At 51.4% G+C, this 22292-nt stretch overlaps 7 protein-coding genes across 7 annotated transcripts; 3 read left to right on the top strand and 4 right to left on the bottom strand.

Annotated features, from left to right (window-relative positions):
• Positions 1–451: 451 nt before the first annotated feature.
• On the bottom strand, positions 452–3345 carry M437DRAFT_80852 (Coatomer, gamma subunit; the record flags this gene model as incomplete). The annotated part of the gene is made up of 3 exons (XM_041027430.1): positions 452–1521; positions 1578–3209; positions 3273–3345. 3 exons carry the CDS (start codon positions 3343–3345, stop codon positions 452–454), a joined length of 2775 nt encoding a protein of 924 aa, XP_040883384.1.
• Positions 3346–3601: 256 nt separating this feature from the next.
• M437DRAFT_39248 (thioredoxin-like protein) lies at positions 3602–4466 on the top strand (the record flags this gene model as incomplete). The annotated part of the gene is made up of 3 exons (XM_041019975.1): positions 3602–3648; positions 3716–3898; positions 3953–4466. The coding sequence occupies 3 exons, from the start codon at positions 3602–3604 to the stop codon at positions 4464–4466; spliced, it is 744 nt and encodes a 247-aa protein (XP_040883383.1).
• A 506-nt stretch (positions 4467–4972) lies between these two features.
• M437DRAFT_71950 (uncharacterized protein) lies at positions 4973–5774 on the bottom strand (the record flags this gene model as incomplete). Its single annotated transcript, XM_041025763.1, has 3 exons — positions 4973–5228; positions 5286–5611; positions 5664–5774. 3 exons carry the CDS (start codon positions 5772–5774, stop codon positions 4973–4975), a joined length of 693 nt encoding a protein of 230 aa, XP_040883382.1.
• Positions 5775–8942: 3168 nt separating this feature from the next.
• On the bottom strand, positions 8943–10495 carry M437DRAFT_39353 (DUF171-domain-containing protein; the record flags this gene model as incomplete). The annotated part of the gene is made up of 3 exons (XM_041019993.1): positions 8943–9909; positions 10241–10389; positions 10475–10495. 3 exons carry the CDS (start codon positions 10493–10495, stop codon positions 8943–8945), a joined length of 1137 nt encoding a protein of 378 aa, XP_040883381.1.
• A 330-nt stretch (positions 10496–10825) lies between these two features.
• M437DRAFT_62569 (uncharacterized protein) lies at positions 10826–11391 on the top strand (the record flags this gene model as incomplete). The annotated part of the gene is made up of 4 exons (XM_041024112.1): positions 10826–10884; positions 11016–11097; positions 11130–11153; positions 11203–11391. 4 exons carry the CDS (start codon positions 10826–10828, stop codon positions 11389–11391), a joined length of 354 nt encoding a protein of 117 aa, XP_040883380.1.
• Positions 11392–16246: 4855 nt separating this feature from the next.
• On the bottom strand, positions 16247–19917 carry M437DRAFT_39974 (uncharacterized protein; the record flags this gene model as incomplete). Its single annotated transcript, XM_041020111.1, has 2 exons — positions 16247–19814; positions 19865–19917. The coding sequence occupies 2 exons, from the start codon at positions 19915–19917 to the stop codon at positions 16247–16249; spliced, it is 3621 nt and encodes a 1206-aa protein (XP_040883379.1).
• Positions 19918–21354: 1437 nt separating this feature from the next.
• On the top strand, positions 21355–22248 carry M437DRAFT_62567 (dihydrofolate reductase; the record flags this gene model as incomplete). Its single annotated transcript, XM_041024111.1, has 1 exon — positions 21355–22248. The coding sequence occupies one exon, from the start codon at positions 21355–21357 to the stop codon at positions 22246–22248; it is 894 nt and encodes a 297-aa protein (XP_040883378.1).
• Positions 22249–22292: the final 44 nt, after the last annotated feature.

The following is a 22292-nucleotide window of genomic DNA, read 5'->3' as shown; positions in this document are numbered from 1 at the left end:
TGCGACGTGTGTTTGCGTGGTCCGAGGGCGTATTTTATCTGGGAAGGCGATGGGGGTTGACGTCGTCAGTCGAGAGTGGTTGCAGGGGTTATTAGAGTGTGTTATGCGTAGGTCGTCTTCATTGTTCAGGTCAAATGTCCAGCTGTCGACGTCCGAGAGCGTGAGAGTCGAGACGTTCTCCGCCATCCCCTAGGCCCTGGCTAAGCCACATCGACACCGTCGTCATCACCCGCAATTTCAATAGAGGACCATGAGCAGACTATCAACCAGATTCGCATCTGACAACAAAGATACATAATTAACTGATCTCAAGAACAACGACTCGTAGATGCTTTCTTTCTACCGTCCGCCTTTGTCCATAACCAAAACAAATAAAAGCACACACGCTGGTTCATGCTCCCCAATTATAACGCCGGTGCCCCGCATCACCATCTCACCACTCGTGTACACATCATGCAACTCCTCCAACAACAAGCGCTGCCAACATCTCCTCCTCACTTCGTACCTTGATGTTGATTGTGACTCCACTCTTGGCACTGAATGCCATTCTGACCAGCGATGCCACCTTGCCACCTGTCACGCTCTTGCCGTAAAGCTTGAGGCTGTGCGTGCTTGTCGAGAGTGTAACTTCGCTGCCCTCGAGAGGTTGCATACCCAGGCTCTTGACAAGCAGCTCGGTGGCTTCAGCCAAAGTCTTGGCATTAGAGAGCTGCAAAGTCTCCTCAGCCTCATGCTCATCATCTGAAGGAATGCCGTTGAAGATGCTGTCGAAGTTGCCAGCAAATGCGGGCACGATGTAGTCGGATCCGACGAGATCCAAATCAAAGATTTCGTACTCGTCTTCGTAACCCTGCTCTTCGGGTTCGTTGGTCGACGGATCAATCTCCTTGCTTGTAAATTTGAGAACGTTGCTGAAGTTAGCCGCGGAGAACTCTTGTCCTTCAGGGCGCTTGAACGACACATAAACAGTGCCAGGCTCGTCTGTCTTGAGCAGAGGAGCAGGAATTGTAAACTCTTCCTCCAAGCCACTGTCTTCTGACTCGTCCAACGCTGCCGGTGTGCATACCACTGTTACATCGGCGAGGACAGTGTCGGGCAGCGTGTTCTTGATATCGTATTGAATGACAACATGCTCCTTGAACAGATGCTTGACAGCAGTGACAACGTACTCGGTCTCACTTTCGGTCAACTCGACGACAGCACTGCTCTTCAGAACACCTCCATACGAAGCAAGTTCGGGGATGGCTTGCAGTTGTTGGGCATACTTCTGAGCAGCTGCGCTTGCCGATGCAGCAGCTTCTGCTGAACCACGGGCAGCAGTGGGCTTGGGCCCGGCTGAAGGTGCCTTGAGGGTAGGGGTGGCTGTGGTGAGTTTCTTCGTACGGTCCTCAGCGAGCGACTGTTCACGAGTGACGACAGGCACGGAACCAAGATCGAAAGGCTGAGAGAAGGCAGCTGATGAGTCTGCTGTCACATACATGACAAGCTGGTGCTCTAGAACTGGCAATGAGAACATGGAATCTAGACAACCTGTTAGCACACCTTTATTAAACACATTAAGATTAGCAATTCCTCACCATTTCTGACGAACTTGCTAGCCATGTCGTCATCCTCCTTCATCAAACGCAAGTTGAGGGCTGCACGATCTCTAACCTCATCGTCTGTGTCATCGAGACAGCGGGTGAGAAGGACGTTGACGCTGCGCTTGACATCTGGATCTTGTTGACCAACACCAAACTTGGCAAGAGCAGTGACGGCGGATGCGCGCACAATGGCGTTCTCGAGTACAACACGGTTGTAAATGTAGCGGATGTACTTGGTGGGGTTGGCAGTCTTGGGACCCTCCATACCCAGCAGGTGCAGAATGCGGACGGCCAGCTTGGTGAACTCGCAGTCCTCGATGAATTCGCACAAGTGCGAAAGAGCGTCCTCCTTGCTTTCTGGCACAAACTTGATCAGGTCAAAAATGGCCTCAACAACACTGCTCTTGAACTCATAGCTTCCCTCATCGCGGATCGAAGTGCTGAGGAATGCAAGCATACCGGCCTGCTTGCTGGGGAATTTGAGGGCGAGAGTGCGAACAGCCTCGACAACTGTAATCTTGAATTCATCAGTGATCTCGGCCATGAAGCCAGAGATCTGCTTCATGAGGCGGTCAACGCTTGATTCGTTGCCAGTCTTGAGGAGGGTGGTGATGGCAAAGGTTGCAACTGATCTGTTAGAATTTGTGATGAGAGCCTCGATGTCGGGATTGCATTGGCGTACAGCCTCAGGCTTGAACGAGGCGAAGTTGTGGAGAATGCGAATGGCAGCGAATTTGGTGACGGATCGGGGAGAAGTCAGGAAGAGTTGAAGGACGTGGACAGCTTGCATGACCTCGTTGTCGGTCAGATCGCCGACTTCACAGATAGCCTTTGCAGCTTCAATGTTGACCAACTCGCTCTTGTCACGCAACCAGCCATCAAGCAGCTTCATCATGGGAGCGCGAAGACCGGCATCCTCCTCGATAAGCTTGGCGGCCAGACGAACGAGCATGAGACGCGCTGCAGGGCTCTTGACAACTCCAGGAGCACTGTACTGTTGAACCATCTTGACCAGAGCCATACGGTCGTGGGAGCGCATCTGGTAGAGCAGACCTATAGCGTGGTATTGGGTCATGAAGTTTGTGTTTGATGCAGCCAGACTGTGCGAGGCTGAGGTACCGAAGCCAAGGGAGAAGCCACCAGAGGACTTTGTGCTCGAAGCAGCTTCTTGAGTCTCGCTCTGCCAGCGGCGAACGATGTCGCGGGCAATGGGCAGCAGGTGGTAGGAGGATACGAGAGCGGCAGAGGAAACGGAGGGGGTCTTGTCGACAATGGCCGTCTTGATGTTGCGCTCAATGGCCTGGACGGTGGAAGCGTCGATGATGCGACACAGAGCACGGATGGCGTTGGCACGGTATACGACGTCGCTTCCGACAGCAGTGTCCTTCATGATACTGCTGGTGACCATGATGACGTCTTGGGCGGTGTTGGCGAGCTCCTTGATGACCAGGTAGACCATTTGACGGAGGGCAGCATCTTTGTTTTGGAACAGCTTGGAAATGCCGAAGAAGAGAGAGGTTGCTTCATTCTGAGGGAACTTTTCGCCAGTGAAGAGCAAGAGGGAGATCTTTGTGAGCAGGACACGGCATTTGCGAGGCGAGATGGGCGATGTGTTGAAGACACGAGCTATCGAGGGCCGGTTAGCGACAGTTCAGATGGGTGTGTGTTGGGTGTAGTGGGAATTCGCACCCTCCTGGAAGACCGAGGTACGGTCGACCTTGAGCAGGCCGGCCTCGTCCTCGTTCTTCTTGTCGTAACTCATGGTTGGTCTTCAATTACCAGACGTGTATAGCACTCGACAGTCGATGGACTGTAAACGTAGCATCCACAACTCCCTAACCCCCGAGCGCGGCACCTTCCGTCGACACCCCCGTCATCCCCCGCCAAGGACTCTGGACCCTCTCCGCGCCTTCCTATTATTTTGCAACAGCTCTCGATCGCCGCCAGACGCTCAACTTCAATTAATAACAACCCCAAACATGGAAGGCATGGGAGGTATGCCCGGCGGCATGCCAGATATGCCAGTCAATGTTCCTATCGACGACCCCAATGCCGACACCGAATGGTAAGCTGCCTGCTGCTTCATCCACAGCTTGTCTTCTTGTACCGACATGGCTTGCTCACTAGACCAGGAATGACATTCTTCGCAAGCACAAGATCATCCCCGAAAAGCCCCCATCGCCCACTCCTATGATTGAAGAAGCCTTGACCGAAGCCCGTAGACTTGCCCACGAGAACCGCTTGGAAGGCAAGGAGCTCGACGAATTAGCTGAGCTTGAAGATGATGAAGACGAAGACTTCCTCGAGTTCTACCGGTAGGCTCGTCCTCTTGCTCCGCAATCTTCTTATCTCACACCCTCCTTTCCTAGTCAAAAGCGCATGAACGAACTCGCTGCTATCCAAGCCGCCTCGGTCTACAACCAGGTTTACCCTGTGCAAAAGCCTGACTGGTCGCGCGATGTCACCGAAGAATCAAAGAAAGCCTACGTCTTGGTACTCCTCACCTCGTCATCTGGTACCAACATCGAATCCCGCCTGTTGATCGAGATCTGGCGCGAGTTAGCTACAAAGTTTGGCGACATCAAGTTCTGTCAGATTCAGGCGAATCTCTGTATCGAAGGCTACCCGGACAGAAACACTCCGACCGTTTTGGTCTACAAAGATGGCGACATCAAGCGCCAACTAGTCACTTTGCGTGATCTGAAGGGCGAGCATACAACTGTTCGCGACCTCGAAGATCTGCTTCGGTCTCTCGGCGCCGTTGACCCCAACGACTCGAGATTGCAGCCTCGTCAACACGATGATGAGGTGCAATCCACTCTTCGTAGCGGCGGACAGGGCGCCGGTCTGGGTAATGATGATAGTGACAGCGATTGGGACTAAATCTGCCCGCCGGCCGAACATGACTCGAGTTGCAGCGGACATGGCGTTTTCCAACTACCAGTTCGGAGTACCCGATCCCAGCACCCCTCTTGCTGGATTCCGCGGCGTTACAGACCTATCACCCTTAACCATTGAACCACAGATTTGGAATTGATGTCTGACATCCCGGAGGATCGACAAGCAAAAAGTTGTCCTCTGAGAAGTGTGGTATTCGGTATTGTCATGAACGGCAACATGGCCCTACCAGTCTTGGCCAACGTATCTGCCTGTTTCGAAGCCATGTGCGACATTGTGTGAGACGTCCCTAATGTCAGATGTCCTGCACAAATGTCGACCTATACAACGACCATTTCACGACTCCAGAGCTCAGACGAAAAGACAAAAAGACAGAAACACGAATAGAAGAATTTACATATTGGCTGCGTCTGGGCTGTTTGTAGAGAATGGTGAGTCTCGAAGAAGAAGACCTTGACATCGAAAATGCATCAAAGGCCGCGGTGTAGTTGTTATTGGGCTGGTAGGTCTATATTAATCCTGTCTATTGTTGTTACTGTTCTGCGTCGGTCGGCCCTCATAACGTGGTTCGGCGACAGGGGTTGCTTAATGCCTCGTAGGACTTCGTTTTCTTCCTTTGTACGGAGCAGCTCGTGTCTCAATTTCTCGTTATCCGATTCCAGAGAGTTGGTCCGTACCTCTAGAGCCGACAATTGAGCTTCTAGTTCTTGTACTCGCTGGCGTTTGCGATCTCGAAACGCTCGTTGGCTGTGGTCACCGCCATGTGTCAGCAATGGTCCGCCTACGAAAGTCGATAACACATACGCAGCCCGATTCTGTGCCTTCCGCCTACGCTGTGCTGGTGTTAGAGATTCCTTCTCCTCGGATGTGGCACTGCTGCGCCGTCTTTGGTACTCCAGAAGTTCATCAACGTTGAACTCTACAGTTGGGGGAACAGATTGCCCGTAGTCGACCTCAACACCGTTACGGTACATCGCAGGATGCCCTGGTGGGATCGGGGCATACCCATTGTGTCCATCAACTACTATCGGCTCAGCTGGCGTTGTGTGGCCCGAACTCATCACTCGAGCATGGGCGAAAGTGTCTCCTGCTGTCGGAGAGAGTGTGTGCTGCTCATAGGCATACGAATACTGGGCCAGCATGAGTATAGACGACGTGCGACTTGTCATAAGGACTGCATACCTGTGGTAAGGCCGACCACACAGGCTGTGCATGCGTGTACCCTTGAATGTGGTGTGCATATATGGGATGCCCACTGGCGCCTGTCGTCACGCAGGCTTGTTGGTATTCCATGTTTGAGGATTGGATAGCTGAGTGATTGCAGGACCACTGGCAAGTCGGTGAATTGATTGGATGGACAGAGTCCTGTCTGGGAGTGTTGGTCATGAGTAGAGTGAGCTCAGAATCAAGCTCTTTATGCTTTTCGCACAATCGCTTCTGAATAGGGTTGATAGAAATGCTCGAGTAAACACGATCTCTTTTCCTAACAGACAAATGATGTGGCTTCCACGTTCGAGGAAGGGAGGCTTGTTCTATTAAGAGAGCAATTGGCGGCCCGAGTCAAGTAATGGATGCAGGGGCCTCAGTTCTAGCTGGATCCTCGACCAACATTGTCAGACAACTTCAATAGATCTAGCGCGCTGCTGATCCGATCTATTGCGGCCCACTAAGCACGACCTGACGGGCGGCCACTCTCTGTGTAAGCGGGACTGTTACCCCGCCGATATGATTGGCTCGATGTCCGTCATGGGCCATTGTGCAGCCTTGCATTTGATTACTGATGCTCTAGAGACGATCAGGCTTAGTTTGAGTGTACAAGTTCTTCATCATGGAAATCGTGAATCTGGTCAAGTAACTGCTGCTACTACTCATACATAGCAATGCACACGCGTCGACCTTTGCAACTTGCTAGCATCTATACAGTACTTCTGCGTTGCTTCGGTATCAAACCTTGTCATGGAGGCTCCCGGCTATCATTATGGCTTGGGATCTTCGCTTGAGACAAGCCACAAGCTCCATATGCCGAGTACTTCCCCAACCAGTCGTTCTTTCGGCTCAGACCGTACTTTGAGTCAATCTCTGATTTTGACTCTAAAATCAGATGGCCGGTTCGTCCTCCACCACAGAGGATGGTTGTGTGTTCTGCGACGGCTCTTCGTGTTGTTCAGAAGATAGTGGACCCAACGTTCCAGCTGGTCGATTCTCGATCGGCTCATGCATATAACGCTCTCAAGCCTCAATCCTCTCAGCTCGAGATCTAAACCGTTCAGTTGTGTTTGACCGAACGTATCCGCAATCTAGCCATTACACAGCGGGCTTGGACCTCAGGTTCGGCAAGGATCTGAGGTCGATTCCATCCAAAGATAGCTAGGGTGACCGTGACCGTTTTACCATCTATAAGATTTCGTGACTCGTGAGACAACTACCTGCAGAACTAGTTGAATTGCTGTCAAGTGTTGGAGACTCCACCAGACCCTTTAGAGGTAATGGATCAATACCTCAAGCGATTCATCCCTGCAGCTCCCAAGGATCAGACTTTACAGAAATTGTACCTGAGAAATTGTACCTGAGCCTTGTCTCAGTGGTGAAGTTCGTATTCATAGTATTCGGTTACGGGTTCCAAAATGTCACTACCACACTTCAATCCACACTATGCATCATGTTGATCATATCAGTCACTGCGGCATGTTCATTGTTGCATAACCATCCCGCTTCCCGCAACTTTAAATGCTGTACATTGACAGTACTTGAAACACACACCCTGCGTGTGCTGTTCTCAACTCTGCTTTATCTTCAGATTGGACCTGCCTTTTGATCCATGTCTGATTAGCCGTTAGAGTTCTGTCACTGCCGGTTCCAGCTGCGTGGTTCGGACCTCGGGACCCGCGATAGACCGAAGCAAATAGAACGTCACTCAATTGTTATTGCAGTGCCTTCTTACATGCAGCTATCACGCACATCGCAGGGGCTAATGTTAGCCGGACTGTTCGTCCAACCGCTCATTATTACCATTAACATCACCAGCTCTGTGATAGCGAGACCCAGGTTTTTGGTACTATGAGGCGTGAACCCCTTTTCTATCGCATGCAATGCAACCATCGCGCTTTGTTCCTTGCGGCGCTGCTCTCCTTGGACCTATCTCCGCTCCAAGGTCCACATGCACATGCCGAAAACTACCGTGCAGCTGCGTAGCCTCCGGTTGCTTAAACGTCCAGCTTCTCTCTGATGCCAATTGGCCAGCATAGCGGCTTCACGACCTGCGCCCATGGTGCATCCTGTCTCGGGTAATGCATGCGTCAACGGCCAGCCATGGATGGGTCCCTCACAGCTATTGTCTCATCTGCGATCACTCTTCCTCCTTGCCAAGCCACCCAGCGATGATTTGTATTCCAAGTTGAGTGTCTAGCCCCAAATCAAGGAGCACATCATCAAGTCGTCCTGCGGCAGGGATCAGAAACACGATCTGCCAAGCACACATGGGTCCCGTCCAATTTCTCTCTAGGTAGATCGAGACCCAAAAATTAGAGCTTAGCCTATGGATACTGAGATTTGCTTGTCGAGAGCCCTGGAATGTCCCTGAAATCGAGGGTTCATGAGTCACTACTACTTGATTCACGACACTCTTGGAAGGCTGACTTAGTCGCAGCGCTACTGCTGTATGGCCGACCGGCTGCACCTGCGAGTTCGAACCTGTGGAGACCTACGGACAGATAGCCCGACGTGCTACTTGTACAGATACACGCGTCGATCCCATGCATTCGGTCGCTTCTCCATAACTCTAATTTTCGCTGCCAAATTTGTGGTAGCTTGCCCCTCTATAATGGCCCACGCTATCCCGATCATTCTCTGGTTGAGGCAGAAGGTAGACTCATCTCATGTCCTACGACCCACTTGACGGTTGGTTTACAAATCGCATGATGTGGAGGTCTCCACGGGATGGCATTTCAAAATCGCATGCTACTTGGGCGGCCAGAGATTTACACTCCTAAAGTGGCCCCACGACAAAGTACCCATCTCTCCAAATCATCCCCACATCTCTTCCCACCTAGTCGATCAAGAGAACTGGACTAACAATAAGCGAGTCAGCCGCTCAACGCGTCGTTTTTCTCGTGGGTCTATCACTCTTCTGGTTTGAAGTCAAAGATTGGCAGCCGCTCGTGCGATTACATCGCGTCCCATGTTGTTATGATTGAGAGCTAAGATATACAACACAATGCGGTATACATGTACAAGCCCATGGTACCGCTCAACGGGAGTGCAGGGGTCGGCACGCTATGATTGGACGGTACGTCGACGAAACAGGTTTGCTCTGCCCCCCACAGAACGGGTCATTGCATGCAGCTCCAAGCGCAATCGTTTCTAGGTCCGCGGCCAGACCAGGCGGTCATCTATTTGGCTCGTGTGGTGACCGAACACGTCAACAAGACGTCCAAACCTGCAGATGATCTTGTATAGTTCTCTTCATGTCGCTTCTTGTCGGTCCTGTACGATAGTGCGCAAGCCCATCAATCCGAGCCAGACCGCCTCTTCTGTGCGAATTGTTCTGCTTCCTTGCTGAGGCACGAGATTGACCCAATAGTCGAATACGTCTTTGGCCTCCGTGACGCCCTTGGATGTTAGATTCTTGTCCGCCTTCAAGGCAACCTCAAGACCTGCAACGCCGCCGAATACAACCACCATATGCCTCCATTGGCTCGGAATTGGTGGTACTTCAGAGCTATTGTCTGATGCGCCGAGAAGAGATGTCAGATCCACACCTCGCTCGGATGTACCGAAGCTAATATCGTAGCCGCCATCATAGGGGCACTCCGTAAATACGGCTGAAAGGGACGACGCCATCCTTGTTGAGTACCCCCAGTAGTAGCCGGCATCCTCTCTCGGTGTATCTGGTGACACGGCTTCGGCATCTAAGGGAGTATAGCCGTCCATCTGGGGCTCTTCGGCAGAATCAAATTTGAGCGTGACACGGGACCCAGGAGGTACTGCGACTGGCACGCGCGTTTTCACAGGCAGGCCGCAATCAACTAGAGTCGAGACGGCGTAGCCCTTGCTGCGCTTGCTTTGAGGCTCTGCGAATGCTGCATCCGCGCCCATTGTTACTCCTTCGCGATACTGACACCATTCATTTGCGCGCAGGTGATGTGGCATGTCCAAACTCGGCATGGCTCCAGCGGTTCGAAGGTTAGGGTGCATGGGGAAGAGCGTCTTCCTCAGATGTGGGGGTGTTTCCAGGTAGCTGAGGACATGGTAGAGGAAATCATCAGGATCAGAGTAGCCCGTGTAGCCATCTCCTTCGAAACCTTTTCGAGGGCGAGCTCCAGTTTGTGATTGGCCGTCATTGAAAACGACAATTTCATCGACCTGAAAGACAGCGCATGCTCGCGCCACCTGTGCAGCCATGATTGTTTTGAGATCATGTGATTGGGCACTGCGAGGGGTTGTTAGGGCTAGAAGTCTAGGACATGTGAAAACAACGCGCAAGCTCAGGTAGAATCAAAAGACTATAGCTGAAGTGTGGTGTAGGGCAAGAAGACTAATAACAAGAGGGGCCCAGACTATAATCATGATCCTTCGCGAGAAGGATTTAGGAACAGATGAGAAGGGTAAAGAAGTCCGGAAAAAGATAGACGGCAGAAAAACCATTCAACAAAAACAAGATTCAAACAAATATCTTCCTTTTTTTCCTCAGTGCTCGCATCAACGTTGCACCGAAAATGGGCATGGCCCATGAGATGAAGCAATGAAATTGTTTTACTTACTTTGCGATCACACTGCCAGGCAGCGCAATACTTAATGTGTGTTGACGACCACCTGTAGGTGTGAAAACCGCTGACGGCCTCGAAGTATCGACCATCTCCTCGGCATTCTGATGTTGGTGTTGAGGCTCTCGAAAGTCCTGCTTTCTCTTCTATACCATAGCAACACGATCAGTACTTTTGAACTTTGATCCAGCTACGAATGTGAGGGAATCCACGTCTGTAAAAACAACATACCTTGTTCTGATGTCCAGACATATTGGCTAACAACAACAACAACAAAAAAATATCAAAGAAAATCTTCTGACGTGCTTCACATTGGAAGTTTGGCCGATCGATGATCCAAAAATGCTGAAACGGCATCGTCATGGCCAAGACTTTTGGTTGGACGGGGGCTGCCGGCAGCCGAACGAGTCATGACCACGAGGTTGAACTTGGACTCGGACAACCTAACTTGTGCAGCGCGACCCTGACCTTGGCGTCCGACGACACCTCCCCTGCCGTCTTGAACTGTCCAACTTTCCTGGTCTACCAACATATAAACCACTATTTTTCGGTACACGTCTCCTTGACTCAGAGAAACCAAACATGTCGGCGTCCCAACAACCAAGCAGACCATACTTCCACAACGGTCAAGCGCTCTCAGCGTAAGTAAGATCCAGTTGGTGGTGGCCCGGAGCATTACTCCTGCTTTCAGCTGTGTGTCCAGCTTCCCACCTGGCTTTCGGGGTTTGCTCCTCCTGTTTTGTTTGGCCAGGCAGCTGAAAGTGACACTTAGCCCACCAGCCACAGTGCGCATTCGCAGCTTCCTCGATAACGCATATGTCTTTATCGGCTTATACGTAACCACTTTCTTCTCTGTAAGTAGCGCCTCTATCTGAGAACTGACTAGTCTGCATGTTGGTACCATTCTTTGGTTAGCTTTTTCTTGGTTCACTAAAACTGACATCCGCCTTTTCCTCTAGTTTGATCCTGCTGCTGCAGCTGCGGCATCGCCATTCAACGCAAACAACCAGACTCCAGGCAAAAGGCCCGGCTGGGGCTTTGGAGGCAACAGCAGCAATGGCGGCAGAGGAGGAGGACCCCCTCCCGGCGGCCGCAAAGTCGGCCGAGTTGATGATGTGAGAGGCCCCGAGTGTAAATCCTGCAAGTGATTGGTGTTTTTTCCTCCCGACATGCATGTCTTGATGCTTCTGAGCCATTTTCATTGGTGCGCGCATTCCTTCCTTTCACGTCCCCTTCTGTCCGCTCTGATTTTGCCTAAACTGTATTGCTGGCGTTTTCGTTCGGTTATGCTTATTTTGACAAAGACCTCTTATGATTCGGAAACTGCCTAATGACATTTTGTATCACTTCTGTTTCCCCTGATTCTTCCTGCAAGGGATATTACTTGTATACCATCAAAGAGGGTTCAAGTGAAGGTGAGCCATTCCTCAGCGAACAACCAATACATGTGGGGAATGCTCGTGTTCGCCTAAAGCCACTTTGCATATTTTCAACCTAAAGCTGGTCCTGAAATGCTTTTGACCTTTCTTTGGTCAGGTCACAAGCGACACTACTGCTGTCCCTCAGGTACGTTGTACGAAGACAAGAGCTGAGTTATTTCTTCGTGCGTTTCATCCGCGTGCTTTACGTCTATACGCGCTGTTTTGATTCTTTTCGAATTCAGAATGGTCTCGACTCTCGAGTAATCAAGTCAGGGTCCTTACATATGTCGATGCACGGTGGATACATGCAATGCGATGACTACACTACTGTCTTGACGTCGATCGAGGGTTTGACAGGACCCCCTTTTCCCTGAATTCGTGTCACTTTCCGTGCTTCCCGAATCAATCTATTGCCGGAGTCACGTTCCGCAACTGTCATATTCTAACGTATATCGACTACACTATGAACTAATTGTGCGACAATTCGTTATACGACTTTTGTTCGACTTCTGTGCTTGGTGTAGTTAGCGCAATGACACAACACAGCCCCCACAGGTCGTTGTAGGAGTGACCCTGTGACTGGATATCGTATTCTTATTGGCTACATATACATCGATGACCAGGGGTTGCGCACTTTCTACGGCTTGATGCACTCAAGGATGGATTCAAGTAGCCTATTCTGAATCGTGAAACATGTGTTTGCCTCAAGGGATCTCGTTCACAGTACAAGGCCAATGCTGCCCATAATGCCCCCGGACTACACGTCTGGACCTCGAGCATTTTGTCGAGACCAAGACTTTTCAGAACCAGAGATCTATGCTTCTGATATCTTAGCCTATTCAATACTTGCTATTGTAAAATTCTAGAGCGAGCTTCCATATGACGAAAACACGAGACGAAAAGCGTATGAAACCGATATTTTGATATCAACATTATGTACCTTGACCTTTTGACCCCATTCCCGACAAACACCAATTAAACATGCCCAGAAACCACGTTATTAGCAGGATAAATATATAGAACAAGAAGAGAAAGAAAGAAAAGTGATGATGTGAAGGTTCCTAGACATCACGATAAGATCCTTGCCAGTCACCTTGCTGTGGTGAACCAGGATAAGGTCTAGGACCCATAGTACCAGAGCCACCATTACCATAATATCTCCTTTGCTGTCCTCGCGCAGGGCTTTGCGGAGATTGCGGTTGTGACAGTGGGGGAGGAGGCATCATTCCACCAGCAGAGCCAGGTCTGGCGTACTCTGACTCGGGGATGTTGTCGAAGCCTCCATAATTGGCATTGGAGCTGCCGGGTCGGCTGTTGCTATGGCTTCTGGTGTACATTCCCGGTGTACTGGCTTGCTGCGGTGGCCCTGCTGAACCGATTGCGTATCTGGGGTACCAGTCTTGCTGGGTCTTTGACATGATTTGGGCTTCTGTGGGTGCAAGCATGGGCACTTGATATGGCTGTGTAGCTCCATACATGGAAGGACTTGATGAACGTTGCAAAGCACCGGAGCTGGGATTGCGGTACAATGGTGGTGCTGCAGCTTGTATGTTGGTCATGCTACCGAAAGATGCGTTCCTCGAGTGCGAGGGCGAATGAGCGGGACTTTGTCTTACGGGCGAGCCCGACATTGTGGTCTGAGGGTAGTAGCCTTGTTGCTGTTGCTGCTGCTGATCCATAGAATTCCAAGGTAAGTTCCGTCCAGGTGGTGGCTGTTGTCGTGGTACATTACTCCACGAAGGCGTGCGCTGGTAATTCTGAGGAGTTGTGGTGTCATACTGCTGACTGCCTCGCTGGCCGCGCAAAGGACTAGGAGACATCGATCTATAGTCGGCCTGAGCAGTATAACGAGGCTCGTGACGATATCCTTCGCTGTGAAGACGTCGAGTTGGCTGCATTACGGGCGACTGCTGTTGCTGAGGCGGCTGCGTTGATTGCCACGATTGTGCAGAGACTGTAGGCTGGATTTGACTCAGATTGACTTGCTGATCCTGTTGGTAAGAGCTTCTTCTCGACATCGTGGGTTGGATCTGCGGTAAAGTAGCCTGCTGGTCTTGATGATAAGAGCTCCTTCTTGAGGTAGGTGCATACCATCCGCCAGGAGGCGGCCGTGCACCACTCTGCTGATCAAGCTGTTCTGACCATTGCTGTTGTGATTGCATGCCGCTGTCCATGCCATAACCCATAGTCATTGGCGGAGGTGGAGGGATGTTTTGTGGTGACACGTTCTTTGCTCTTGCAGCTACAGCAGCCTCTGGAATGCGTTCGGGCTGAGTCTTGGGCATGCTCTTGACCAGCTTGTTAGCTTTCTTGGCTTCCGAGTTGGATCGCCCAAAGATTGAACCAAGGCGTGAGAAGCGTTTGTTCTTCTTCTCAGCATCAGGAGTACCTGATGCGTTGGATGTACCGGCAGAAGTGGACGAGCGTTGCATCTTCTTGAGTGTGTTGCCTCTTGTACTGCCACCGGAAATCTCTCTAGCCTTTTGTGCTGCAGACATCTGTTGAGCTGAAGCCTGCTGCGGACCAGCTTGACTAGCGTCATTGCCACGGCTTTGTCTTCCATCTGAATTCATGATAGACAGACCAGAGAAGCTCGAACCACGGCTGAGTGCACTGAACATGCCAGAGCGACGCTTTTCTCTCTTCTCTTGCGCGGATTGCGTCAATGGGACTTCGTCACCAGAGAAAGTACGTTGGTGATCGGGAGCTACTGCGTTGGGGTTGATGCGTTCAACCTGCACTGGGTTCTGAACCGGACTTCTGATGGAGAATCTGCTCCTTCGCGAGCCCTGAGTCACCTCAGGGGGGCCGACACCAGGGAGCTGATATTCGATGTCGTGCTGTCGAGGGTCCATGACAGTCGGCGAGAAAGTTCGGTTGACCGGCTCCTCGTAGATGATCTGCTCACTGCTCATGAGGCCAGGCTGATTGTACATCGCACCAGGTCCAGCAGCAGGTCCTGGCACCATAGTTGCATGGGACTGATCATTGTGCCAAGGACCTTGCATCTCGACAGGTGATCCAACGATCGGAGCCATACGACCCACTTCGTAAGGAGTTGGCGCCACGGTAAGATTTTGAGGCGCCGTGATGAAAGGTTCTTCTACTCGTGCACCGGGAATGGCATCGACGTTCTCGGACGAGTAGGCAGCAGGTGAAGTAACACTCCTTTGTTTCTGAGCCGGCGCCATCTCCAAGAAGGAGATGGGCGATTCAGCGCGGCTCGCAGGGACAGAGCTGATGGCTTGGCCAGACACTGACCTGGCCTTGACTGGGGAAGCTGTTGCATCTCCTTGACTCTTGTTAAGTCCGACCAGAGATGTACCCGAGCTCTTCCATTGCCATGACGACTGTCTCGATTGTGATTGGGGACGTTGTTGGGACGGAAGACTGCTACGACTGACAATTCGAGGTCTGGATTCGTCTATCTCTTCTTTCGTCTTCTCCGGCTCGGTCGACTCGACAGCAACAGGTATTTGCGTGGTCGATTCGACACCCAGCGGACTCACACTTCTCTTGATCGGTATCGAGGTTTCTGCAAAGTCGTTGTCATCTGGGTGGAAGCTGGAGACCGAAGATCTGCGAGATGAAGGCTGTGCATCAGTAATGGGTTGTAGAAGTACAGGACGACGTGTCGGGCTTCTGTCAATGTTTGAAGTGTGCTCGAAAGGACGAGGATACTCTGACACGATATCTTCGGGGTCAGACAATGGTCCGGCATTATCCGGTGCTAGAATGGGATCAGGTAGGTCAGCTTGTGGCTCAGACGAAGTTTGCTCAACTTGCGAAGGAGCAGCTGGTTCAGGAAGAACGACTGTGGTGACTGCCTTCGAAGCTTCGTCCTCAAGTTTCTTGCTGAGTTCATCTGAACCAGTCGCTCCTTCCACAGGTGACGTTGGGTCATCGTTCTCATGAGCTGCTTTCATGTTCTCATTAGAGTCACGCGAAGCCATTGACCCTCCAAACGCAGGACTGGGCAAAAGCCCAATTCTTTTGAACCTTTCATTCACAAGATCCTTGTCCAATGCCCCTGCTTTGTCATTTATCCATGGAGCAATATATGTGTCGCCTTTACCAGATGGTGATGTAGAAGGCTGTCCTACAGTTGACGATACGACGACTTGCGGACCATCGGCAGGAGGTTGTGGAGCGCCTGCAGACGTATGAGAAAATGATCCCAAACGGCCAAACGCTGTGGAGAAACGGTTGCTGGCTTTGCTGCCACGCTCCTCTGGAGAAGTCGGCGAGGCAAGCACGGCGTTGCTGCTGGGCGTAGCGCGTCCGGAAGCCTGTGAAAACACACACATCAACATGCATTCTTCAAAAAGATCTTTGGATTGAGTGATGAGTTGGGGGATTATTCAGTTCACATTACGCAGCCGGAACGGTACATGCAACCTGCTACTCCAATCATCAATGCCTCCCTCCCAAGTTCAACGCTTATGCTGAAGTTGCAAGTAAAACAAGTTCGCCGGTAAAAGTGACCGCCAAAGATAAGCATCGCATGAACATGAGGTAGTATCGTTGAAATGCAGAAGAACGTCAAAGATCAGTGAGGGGATTGTCAAACAGAAGGAAAATATCAATCTACCTTCTCGCTTCCACCTTCACGAAGCCTACCCTTTGCTCTCGCAAATAGGCCCTTAGCCCCTACGGTGGCCTTACCACCGAACATGCCGGCGGAATGCAACAAATCCTTGCCCTTTGTCTGCATCTTTTCCACGCCTCCGTGCTGTGCCGATGCTGTACGACCGGGTGTGTTGGAGGTTTGGCGTTCGACAGTCGAAGATGTCTGACTAGGATCAGCCGCATGAGAGCCGGAAGGCTCCCTGTTGGTGACACCACTAAGACCTTTTCTGGCCATTTTCATGATGTTACCAGGCTGAGGCTTATAGCGAATGCTGCCACTTATTGGAGTTGTCGTCGCAGGTTTGTTTGCTGCTTCCGTGACAATGTGTGCATGCTCAGGGTGAGAGGCGAGAGTTGAACTAAGCCAATTACTAAGACCAGTATCCATCGAGGCAATCTGCTCTCGCGAAGAGTTGTAAGTATTAACCCGCTCATCGACCGACTTCAACGCCATGATCTCTCTGACAGTGGGTATACGAGCCGCCGTGGTGGTGTTTGTGGTTGTTGAAGGCGCCAGCGGTGTCTCAGTCTCCATGGGGATAGCAGGAAGTGGTTGTCCTTCTCTGGACTCCTCTCTCACAACAGGCGGCTCTACTGTAGGAGCTGCGATGGTATCGGGCAACATCCCATCATTTGCGACAACTGCGGGAGTGACTGATGATGCTACAGGCGATGGCGAGCTGATCACAGTCTGCAGTGGTGCACCCGCAGATTCCTCGACAGCTTCAGATGGAATCTCTCTGACAGACGAGGCACTTGACTCGCTACTGCTACTCACATTTGTGTTAACCACATGAAGGCCAACACCAGATAATGGTCGCTCATAGGATGCACGCTTCACATCTTCACCGACTTCACCCCACAAGCTGGACTTGCTGGCGTCTCTTTCAAAGCTGAAACGCTTGCCAAGGAGATCAGCATTTTCGGCATGAGTTGGTTGCAATGCTGTAGGCACAGCATTGACAGCAGACGGTTCCGATCTAGGCTGAACTTCAGCAGCCTGGAAACCTTCGGTCTTCTGAAGATCTCGAAGAGTTGCTGGCGCATCCAGAGCATCTTGATCACGGATCTGTTGGTGTTCAGAATGGATCTGAGGAGTAAGACTTCTCTCAATCTCCCTGCGCAGCCGGTCACTCTCTAGATCTGCGGGCGAGTAGTCAGATACTGGTGACATTGCGTCAGAGTCGATGCGCAATGTGGGTGGAGGGAAGTAGCCAGATGAGCCTGGAACGGTGAGTCCATCGGGTGTGTCCTTCGCTGGCGGTGTGGGACCAACACTTGAAGCAATGGATGAAGCTTTGCGATCGACCATCAAGGGTCTAAGATAGACATCTCCGACTGATGGTCGAGGAGCAGCCACATCTTCCTCAGCGGGCTGTGGCTCTGTCTGCGCAAAGTCTCTAGTGCCATGATTCTGGCCGAACGAGGATAGTAGTGCAGCACCTAATGCTTCTCCTGCATTCTTAAGAGTGTCCACGGGGCTAGGCTCCTTTGTCTGGATATCCTTGTGAGCAAGAGGCTGCTTGACTGTTGCCGGCGTCGGATCAAAGTCTTCCGTAGAGGGGAATGTCGCTTGACGGGGAGTGCTCTGGTCAAGCTGAGTGTGGTCTCTTGAGTCTTCGCCGCTACGTCTGACGGCTTCTTGTGCCACCGGCATCTCTGTAGCAGGTGTTCCTACATACGACACCCATTCACCGGGCAAGTGCGGCCGGAAACTAGGGCCTCGAGTAGGGTCTGGACGAGTTGAAGGTGATTGCTCGATGGACTCAACGACTTTGTCATCACCAGTCTCGCTAGTGGTGCTATCAAAAGTACCACTTCTTCCCAAGGACATCTTATCGCTCTTTTGGGAGCCAAAGGACATGGCGGAGCTACTTCTCGAGAGTGTATGAAGCTCATCGTATTTGCCTGCAAGATCTCGAACTCTGCTAGGCCCAGGAGATCCTTGGCGCGAGATAGGAGAAGGACTGCGATCAATAGGACTTCCAATCACAGGTGACTTGGGCTTCTCATGAGTCTGCAGGAAGTGTGTCCTGGCAGCCTTCGCAGCCTCGGCAGTATCGACTGGTGAGTTTGAGGTTGCATCAGCAGCAATGTCCGACTCCCTACGACTGTAATCTGCTGAAGGTGCAATGACCCGAACTGAAGCGACAGGCATAGGCTTGCTGGGTGGATCAATAGGTGAACCAGCTTGCTCGGCTTCCATACTTGTACTTTCTGCCGACATTGGAGTCGAAAGCCTCTTTGTGTATTCCAATTGTGGAGTTCTGGCAGGGCTGTTACTGAAAGACTCGGCCGATACTTGTCTAGAGTGCGTAGGAGTATATCTTTTAGTGGAGGTTTGTTGAGATGAAGGTCGCGAGCCAGGACTGCCAGGTAAGCTGCTTTCCTCAGCGATAGGTCCCATGTCTCTGTTATCAGCAAGTCGTGCTTTTGCTTCGGCGGTTGCAGCACTCGGGACTCGACTCATGATGGGACTTATCCCCGCCGTATCAGAACCATGGCCCGACTGAGAATTGTCACGAGAGATGGGCGTGGGAGGTACAGATAAGTCATCCCGTCGCTCAAACGCTTGACTCACAGCATCCTGTAATTCATGCGAGGCATTTTCCACACTGTTGGTTTCAGTAGGTTCTACAGGAGCAGTATTAGTAGTGGTTGGCGAGAGATTGTCGGCAGCATTCAGCGAGCTCGACAACTCGGAAGCATTCCAGAACTCGGAGCCAAAGCCAGAAGCAACACGGCTGACTGCTGGTAGAGAAGCACGCAACGAAGCACTCGTTGGCTGCTCCAGAGGTGTTGGTTCAATACCAGCAACATCAGCGCCGATCGCTTTTGCCAGAATAGGATTGTCCACAGCAAAGCCTTGGTGTTCCTCATGTTTGACAGGCACTGATTCAACCGGGCTCTTCGCTTCTTGTTCCCTCAAACGTTCCTCTTCCATGCGCTTGTAAATGTCGGCAGGACGGATGAAAGGCAGGGGTTTGCCAGCATCTGCAGATGGTGAAACAGGCTCTTGAGACGCAAACTGCTGAGGGGTTTGAGCAGGCGAAGACGGTATATCGGTCTGTAGACTGCTCTTCCTAGCAGGAAAGCGTTCGCGAACGACTTGAGGCGAGGTGTTCGTCTTGAGGGGTGGTGGTACATGAGCAATCTGGGAAAAGTCGCGGCGGATGCCATAGTCGTTCTGTGGTTGTGACACTGGCTGGAGAGGCTGCGGCTTGGTGGGAGTGGTATGTGCTGGAGGAGGAGGCGGCTGCTGCTGCTGCTGTTGGCCAGAAGAGAAGGCTGTTACCTCTTCACCAGCCTCGAAGGAGTTGCGTCGCGGCGAGGCAGTAGGTAGAGGATCCTGCTTGTCATCGTAACTGCCGTATTCGTCGTAAGGATCATAACCGCCCCAGTCGTCGCCGTCGTAAGAATAGTTCTTGGCCTCTGCCCATTTGCGTGTTTTACTACGATTCACATTTGTTTTGAAAGACGTGGCCGCCGGCTGTGTGACGGGGTTGAGCAAATGCTGATTGCTGCACGCGGTGTTAGTCGTCGCGACTGTGAGAACGAGGAAGGCACGTACAAAGGTGAACGCGCGCCGTCTCGATCGTCGGAAAACTGATATGGGCGTTCCATATCCAAGACGAAATGTCTACTTGTGCACTCTCATGGCATAACAATTAGTCGAATCCCCGCCCGTTGATGCCTGTGGGGGTGTGATTATGGCGTCGTCGCGACGAGATGTCGACAGCACGACGTGACAGAAGATGTGTCAGAGCAAGGTTTGAGAGTTCTCAGGTGACGGAAATAGAACAATAATTATGCTTTTGAAGGGAAATTCGAAGGCTAGGGGGCTCATGCGGCTTCCAACCTTCTCGCAAGAGCCGAACTGAGGACGGCGACCAAGGTTCGCAAGTTCGCTGCCAACGCTTGTTGAACTGGCCCGAGCAACGACATGTGCCTTGGTTTCACCTTGACCCTAGCCTGCATCATTCCTCTGCCATCTAACTCGCAATATCCGCTTATCTCTACCAACGCAATTATGCCGCTTACTTGCAATATCACGATAATTGTCTACATGATAGCCTCTGCCGTGTGACTCTGCCATTCGACAAGAACTCAGCCTGCCTCGTATGCTTTTCGTCATGCTTCTTCTTGGCGTCTGGCTATCGTATATAACACGACGTCATCCTCCCTTCAAGTTGTTCGATTATTTTCAGCTAGATTTGTACCTCGACACGATAGAAGAGTGTTTGCGTGACTCAGGATCGCCAACGATAGGGGTCTTCTATTTGCAGTGCTAGTCAAACCTAACCAGGGGTTTCCATGCACAACAGGTAGCACGTGTAGTACTTCAATATCCGCATACAACGTCAATCTCCATCTCTCATCCGTACATTCTGTTCGTTCCTCATGACGATCCGGATCTATCGTTCCTGTCTTTCAAAAGCCAATTTCCACCCACGATCACTGTGCCCAGAACGACAGGGACTCCCATCAACCACGTAGTGATTTTCCGAGCATAAGTTCGTTGTTCTTCGGTCATTCCCTCTGCTCGGACTTTGAGATCTTCCATGCCAGGTCTCATAGCGTTGATTTCGGAGAATAGATGGCCGACTGAGGAGCCTGAGAGCGATGGTCTGTGGATATCATCTTGCTGTGCTTTTCTTTTGGTAGCTGCCAACCATGAAGAGCTGGTCGAGATGCCACGATTGATAGCGGTGCGTCCAACGCGAAGTGTCGTTTGCCTTGATAGCAGCATATTATGCGATTTGTGATTGAAACCTTTGAGATGGATTGGAAGAAGAATGTTCCTTCGTTCTACATGTGAAATTGTATTTTTCGAGTCACCATCTTCATGAGCCGCATATGTCATAGACCACTCTTCAAAGATCAGTCGGACTTTACGGCGATAGGTTCTTCAGCAATGATATGCGCACGGCCAATACCTCCGTATCTCAATACATACATTCAACCATGATTCCGTCCTCAGCTCTGCGAAGAACCCATCTCACAACCTCTCACCTCAAACAACCCACCCGCAACCTCTCCATTCTGTCTGACGCTCCCACAATGGCTTCCTCTTCCCCTCAACGCAAACTCAAAATCCTCATGATCCACGGCTACACCCAAAACGGACCCCTCTTCCACGCAAAAACCCGCGCTCTGGAGAAGAATTTGGATAAAGCGTTTCCTGCGGCTCCCAAACCTGGTCATCTGCCTTCATTCCCCGGAGGTGTGGAATTGGTGTATCCGACTGCGCCATTGAAGTTGTCTGTAAACGATATACCCGGCTACGATGTAGATGGCGCAAAAGACGACCCCGAAGAGCCAGAAGCCTATGCCTGGTGGAGGAGAAAGGGAGACGGTGAGCCCTTTCGCTACGAAGGACTTGAGCAAGGGTTCGAGCGCATCGCGTCCGTGATAAAAGAGCAAGGACCTTTCGACGGCGCAATTGGCTTCAGTCAAGGTGGTGCCGCGGCAGGTATGCTGGCCTCGTTGTTAGAAGCAGGAAGAAGAGAAGCATTCGAGAAGCAACAGCCAAATGGTGGCATACGGTACCCCGAGAGCTTTGAGAAGGATACAGGGTTCCTGACGGATGTGATTCAAGAGCCCCTGAAATTCGCTGTTAGCTACAGTGGGTTTGCTGCCCCAAATGAGTTGTACACGGGTTTCTATGAGCCAAAGATCAAGACGCCCATGTTGCACTTCATCGGCAGCGTTGACACGGTGGTTGAAGAGTCAAGGAGTTTGCGTCTGGTGGATGCCTGTGTTACAGGCAGAGGTGTTGAAGGCGGTGTGGCTAGACTGGTATACCACCCTGGTGGCCACTTCTTGCCTAGCAGCCAGAAACAGTACGTTGCAGCACTGGTAGCCTTTATCCGAGAAGTCGTTGGTGGTCCACCAGAGGATTCATTAGAAAACAAGAAGGAAGACAAGGCTGAGGACATGGACATGCCATTCTGATAGACATAAAAAAACTAGAGGCTCATGGATCATGGTGCATTTCG

The sequence above is a fragment of the Aureobasidium melanogenum genome (assembly GCF_000721775.1).
Source record: "Aureobasidium melanogenum CBS 110374 unplaced genomic scaffold scaffold_2, whole genome shotgun sequence".
Classification (NCBI taxonomy): domain Eukaryota; kingdom Fungi; phylum Ascomycota; class Dothideomycetes; order Dothideales; family Saccotheciaceae; genus Aureobasidium; species Aureobasidium melanogenum.
Note: the sequence above shows the minus strand (reverse complement) of the source record. Positions and strands in the feature narration are given on the sequence as shown.